At 50.5% G+C, this 6,187-nt stretch overlaps 1 protein-coding gene across 1 annotated transcript; it reads left to right on the forward strand.

Moving 5' to 3' along the window:
- Positions 1-640: 640 nt before the first annotated feature.
- LRRC52 (leucine rich repeat containing 52) lies at positions 641-4,816 on the forward strand. The gene is made up of 2 exons (XM_009588144.1): positions 641-1,265; positions 4,566-4,816. Exons 1-2 carry the CDS (start codon positions 641-643, stop codon positions 4,814-4,816), a joined length of 876 nt encoding a protein of 291 aa, XP_009586439.1.
- Positions 4,817-6,187: the final 1,371 nt, after the last annotated feature.

The following is a 6,187-nucleotide window of genomic DNA, read 5'->3' on the forward strand; positions in this document are numbered from 1 at the left end:
GCAGGCGGAGGAACACCACGGCAAGTGGCGTCCTCAGCAGAGGGAGCTGAGGCGGCTTTGGAAAGCCTGTCCTGGGTAAAAATGCCAAAAATGCCTCTGGAAGAACCTCCTTAACTGCCTTCTCCTTTCTCCTGCAAGGAGACAAAGCCAATCCAGTGCAGCATTGCACAGGGCTCTCTTGCTTAATCAGTGCAAGTGACCGCCTCTTGCAGTTTGACACCATTTGTGACAAAAATTGCACTGTTCACATCCGCCCTGCACAGTTTTGATGCTCTCATCCGATGCGCGCCTTCCCTGCACCTCCGCTCAGCTGAAAGCAGCTCCCGCTCTGCCAGCGAGGTCACGGCACTCTCGCCGAAGCCGGGCAGCTTTTGCAAGCCGTTGACATCACAGAGGTGTCATCTGGCACCAAGTGCGATATGGAGACACTCCAGCCACTGTTCTGCACTTGCCAATGTAGAAACCGGGCTCGGTTTCCAGCTGGGCGCTCTGCCAAGGAGTCAGGTGAGTGAGGGACACAAAGTGTTTCCCGACAGCCTCACAGCCCGACGCTTCCTCGGCATGGCTGTGACGGTAACGCAGCTTCCATAGGGCTGCTCGCAGTCCCCAAAGGGCTGAGCAGCCTGGAAGGTCTTAGACCATGTCTCCTTCAGGTAGACTGCGGCCCCTGAGCCTCATGTTTCTTTTGGGGATGGGGATGGCATTAGAGAGGATCAACTGCCCCAGCAGGTGTAGCTGTCAGTACCTGGAAGTGAACTGCACAGGGCAGCAGTTGCAGGAGTTCCCTGCGGCCATCCCGCTGGACACCAGGCAGCTGATTTTGGCAGCAAACAACGTCTCGTACCTGCCAGCAATGGAATTGAACTTCTTGGCTGATTTGGTCTATCTGGACTGCAGGAAGAACCTCTTGGGGGATGACCTGGATTTCACTTTCATTGGTGTGGCCAAGCTTGTCTATCTGGACCTCAGCTTCAACAACCTCACACAGGTCACCTTCAGCACCTTCTCACACCTCCTCAGCCTGGTGGTGCTGAAGATCTCAGACAATCCCAACCTTTTGGCCATCGAGAAGGATGCTTTCACCAACAACACCTGGCTGAGGCACCTGGATGTGAGCCGGACAGGCTTAACGTTCCTGGACACCAGCACTGTCCGGGACCTGCCCAACCTGAGGTTTCTGGGGCTCAGTGACAACCTGTGGCACTGCAACTGTTCCTTTTTGGACTTCATCACCTGGATGACAGAGAGCAACGTTCATTTTCCAGGTGAGACCTGTGTGAGCAAGACTTCTCCCTACCCCTGCAGATCTGTGTGGAACGGAGAGGGCTCTCTGTTCTCTTTCTCAAAACTTCAGCTCACGGGGCTGTGCCACTGCATGTCAACTGTGGATCCCATCTTCTGGTGTTGCACAAAACACAGATCGGAGCAGCTGGGTTACACACGCTCCACCCACAGAGAGTCACACATGCTCACATCCTCAGGACAGTCAGGGAAGTGTAGCCTGTAGCTAGGACATTGCTGCTGCTCTAAAACACCTGGCTCCAGCCACAGGAGGTGTCCCTGCACCTGTGAGTCACAGCAGCCTGTGGCTGCAGTGCCAAAAACGAGGAGTCCAACGCGGCTCTGGGGAGATCTGCGCTGGGAAAGCTGCTGCTCTGAATTTCCTGCCTTGTCTCCATCTGCTCTGATCCTTTGGTGCTGCTGCAGTACCAGCATGTCCGTAACGATGAGTTAACTCCCCTCTCTCTGTGGAAATGCTCTCCTGCCTCTGGTCTGACCTGCTCTCTCCAACCCTGAGCTCTCCACCGTTCAGCCAGTGTCCCCTTCACCTCAAACACCTCCCGCTAGCCTCTTCCTGCACAATGTGCCTGGCAGGCAGGCCTCATTTGTGCAACCTCTATTCTGCTCAATATTGAAAACAAAGCCGGGTTGAAAGCCAGGCAGCTCCTCTTCTGCTCTCATCTCTCACTGACGGGGTTTCCGGGAAAAGTTTGGGTAGTGTGGAAGCTGCTGACTTCCATGGGGCTGTGATCACACCCTACTCCCCATCGACCTGTTTCTGTACATGAAGAGTGAACACACTGCCCTTTGCCTTAAGAGCACAGCAGTTGTTGTGCTAGGACAGATAAAAAAATTACAAATCCTGCAACCTCCAGCTGTCACAGTGCTCCTAGCCCTCAGAGCAGGTACACTTGATGATCCTCTGTGTCAGAATGTGACCCAATGCTCAGAAGTCAGAGAAAGACATTTCGCTGTTCCCATGGGAGCTCTGGTTTGGGTCCCAGCTGACATTTGATGGTCAGAGTGAAACAGAACACAAGTTGTGCTCAAAAAGGCATCTGTATCCTTATGGCTGGGAGGCTCCATATGGTCCCACTCTTCCTCCAGCTCCCCAGAGCAAATTGGGTCTCTTTTATGTTAAGTTTTCCAATATAAGAAATGCAATGCAGGTGAGCACTGAGTCCCATGGGCTGCAGCTTGCTTCTCAATAAAAGCCATTTCTTGAAAACAGGGTCTCTAAGACTTCTTTCCTTACATCATCTGGGATCCCAAAATCAGCTGTTTCCCATCATATTGAGAGATTCTACAACTGGGCTGTGGACACCGAGTGTTCATGAGGCAGGATAATCACCAGTTCCCTTTCCCAGAAAAACACTGGTCCCAAGGGCAAAGCTTTGTTCTGCAGCTGCAGCACATGAACTTGATTTTCCAAACTGAAAAGGAACACAGCACAACACATACTCGTGAAGAAGGCTTGCTTTTCAGCAATGCAGGACACAATGGTGAGAGCGCGCTGCAAAAGAGGAATTGTTTGAGAAAGTCTGTCCATCAAATAAGAAAGGGGCACAAAAGAGCCCTAGGGGAGAAAAGGGAAGGGCAAATGGAAGCTGGTGTTAGGACAGAATTAAAGACATCTCTGTGTCTTATTAGATGTAGTAAGCTCCCTATAGACAGTAAAGTTTTTTATTTTCCTCACACATGTTAAAGGCAGTTATGGAACAGTGTAAAAAAATACTGTTCTTAGAAGTAAGATTGGAGACCAGAACAGGAGAATAAAGCCCACTGCAGGCAATTTGAGAGGGTAGGAGTAGGAAAGGAGGTGGCAGCAAAGACGGGGTGTGTGAGTATGGATCCCTGCCGTGCTGTGCAAAATGGGAAAGCCAAAGAAACCAGGGAGCCTGCTCTACTTCCCTGCCGTGTTGGGCTTTGCTGTGTCCTGGCGAGATGCTGTGGGCGAGTCCGCAGGAGGCCGTGTGCCTGCCGGGACTGGTGTGAGGGCTGCGCAAAGCTTTCATGCTGCCGGTAAGTGTACACAGGCTGGACACCCTGTATCACAAACAGCAGGCAGGAAAGGCAGCTCCCTCTTCATCAAAACTAGGTGGCCCTAAGCCAAGGATTGTGACAGGAGCTGACAGCTTCAGTGCAAAGGGATGTTGGGACAGAGCCCTGAAATCTGCTGCAAGCAGATCCCCATCCTGGCCTTTAAAAAGCTACTGCTGCCTCACAGAACACCATTGCACCAGTGTTTTGTGCTCAGCTGGATCTGTGCAGTCTAGGTGCTGACATGAAGTTGCCCAAATAGAATTGGGTAATAGAGAGGTAAAAGCTCTCCAGTTATATTCAGGACAATGAGACATACTAGCATGAACAACCACTGCAGCTATATCACTCAGTAATATATGATATACTGTGATGTCATATAATATAAATCCCCTGTGGCTTGTTCCTCTCCACTGCTCCCTTTCCCTCAGGCCCATCCATCCAGCGCATGACGCAGTGACCAGCCTGTGCCCGGCACAGTAACTGCCTGGCCCGGGGAGTTCAAAACCTGCAGGGGAAGGAGAGAGCTGTGGCTGAGGGCACACTGGGCTTCTACAGACACCAAAAGGAGATGGTGCTTTTTACCACGCTCAGCCTTCGCTAGCTTCAGAGGGAAAAGCCAGCATACGTTTTATCACCACGTATGTTACAATACGACAGGACATAGTCGTTATTTCAGTAGAACTGAATCATTGATGAGTTTCTGTGGTGGTGGATTCATACCCCCCTTTTAAGCGGCCTCAAAATCACTCATTCACGACAGTTTCCTCTCCCTCTCTCACAGAGCAGGTGAGGCTTTGCCTAACTGCAAACCACTCCCGTTGTCAAATTTGACTCCCTGCATGCAAGCCTCATTATTCCAGCATAATTTAGGCTATGTCACTTCAGAAGGTGTTTAAGATTAAAAAAAAACAAACACAAGTGCTCTTATATTAAAATAAAAGTGCTCAATCAGCAGAGATGAACCGTGCAGGGACAGTAGTTTGCCGCAGTGGCATAATCCAACGGGCAGTATTTTCCTATGGAGGAACACCACAGAAATTATTCTGGCAACCTGGCAATTGTGGTTTGGCAAGGGTTTGCCTGTGTGATTTTACCTAAGCCATGGAGGGAGAGAGATGTGAAGTCTGTAGACATTTTTCAGGAGTTTAGCAAACTCCTCCATCAGTTTTCTAGCAGGACTCCTGTTCACTAATGCTTAAGACACAGGCGAGAGAGTCTTGCTTCTGCTTTTCCCTTTGCAGATGCTGACAACATCACCTGCTACACCCCAGAAGGCCTGCGTGACCTGAAAATGCCTGCGGTGGAGGCACAGCTCCACTTCAACTGCCTGACCCAGCTGCACAAGCAAGACTACATCTTTCTGTGTCTCATTGGCTTCTGCATATTCTTTGCCGGCACCGTGGCAGCCTGGCTGGCTGGCGTCTGTGCTGTCATATGCAAAGTCCACACTTCAAAGGGAGAGGAAGGGGAGGAGGAAGACACAGTCACTTAGGATCAGCCCTACAAATCCTTCTGAACTCCCGTCGTGGGAACTGAAGGCAGGCCCTTCCTGCCCGATATCCCACATGATGTCCCACTCTAGATGCTATTTTTTTTGAAGTGAAATAAAACTGCAAGAGAAGAAACTCTGTGCTCCAATTTCACTCACTGTGCTACCTCCACTTGTCTTCTTCCACTGGGACTCAGGATATTGGCAAAATATTCATTTTTGGGGGGCATGAGAGGCGTGCACACTGCCAGGCATCTACACTCCCGCTTTACCATGAGACCACAGAAAAGAAGGGTCATAGGGACCGGCTTGAAGAGGTACGATCTGAAATACGGGAAAGGCCCCAGCACTGCGCTGGAGCCAGGGAGTTCACCAAGGCCTTTTTGACCAGAAAGCCCAGCAGAGTCTATTGGGACCAGCCCAGATAGCTCACTGGAGCCCCAGGGAATCTGAGAACTTTCTGCTGTGGAAAGGCAGGTATGTGGGCAAAAACGTTAAAACCAGAACTTTTAGGGACCCGCCCAGATAGCTCATTGGAGCCCTGGGAAATCTGAGAACTTTCTGCTGCAGAAAGGCAGGTACAAGCAAAGAGATTAAAACCAGGACTTTTAGGGACCCGGGATCCCACTGGGTCTTGCTTTCTTCCCCATTACACTGGTGACAGCAAAAGACACCATCTGTCCCCCCGCAGCCGGACGCCCTGTACCTCCACGGGTTTATGCACATTTACAGAACTGGAAAGTCCAGCTCCAGTTTTGTATCACATATCCCTAAAACTGGAATTTTTTTAATGTAAAAAATATTGCTTACACATCCAAGTATTCTTGGAAATGGCTTGTGTTTTGATGCTAAAATCCCAGGGTTGCATATACAGACCAGAATAAAGGGAGATGTAAACAAGATCCTTCATATCACTAACGCCGGTAATTGCCAAGAGAAGTATCTGCTTGCATGACCGAGTACAGCAACTCCACGTGTGAAACACTGGCTTCTTCATCCGATACTAGCAGGATCTGGTGAAATAAAAGGGAAAAGATTGCAGCAAACATGGTATAAATGACCATACCGTCTTATAGCCATTAAACTGTAGACTATGAATCAAAGCTGAAATCTTTGTCTTAGGTATGATAGGTATGACAAAAATGGTTAAGAGCAGACACGGCAGTGCAGTCTGCTAAGAATACGTATGTGCTGGGGACATACAGGACAGATGCCCCCTTAGCAGCCCTCCCGGCGTGCTGGAAGACACCGGCACGGCAAAACCCTCCGCAGAGCCACCCGAATCCGTGCCAAATTCATCTCCCAACACAAGACCGGTTCTCCCAGCAGGCTGCTCACGGCCGCGGCGAGCACCGCTCCGCACGGCCGGCGGCG

The sequence above is a fragment of the Fulmarus glacialis genome, unplaced genomic scaffold, assembly GCF_000690835.1.
Source record: "Fulmarus glacialis isolate BGI_N327 unplaced genomic scaffold, ASM69083v1 Scaffold51241, whole genome shotgun sequence".
Classification (NCBI taxonomy): domain Eukaryota; kingdom Metazoa; phylum Chordata; class Aves; order Procellariiformes; family Procellariidae; genus Fulmarus; species Fulmarus glacialis.

Excerpts from the sequence above, each read along its gene's own strand:
- LRRC52 (XM_009588144.1), top strand. The coding sequence starts at position 641 with ATGTCTCCTTCAGGTAGACTGCGGCCCCTGAGCCTCATGTTTCTTTTG. Across the intron at positions 1,266-4,565 it reads GAGCAACGTTCATTTTCCAG|ATGCTGACAACATCACCTGC; the intron begins GTGAGACCTGTG and ends TTCCCTTTGCAG.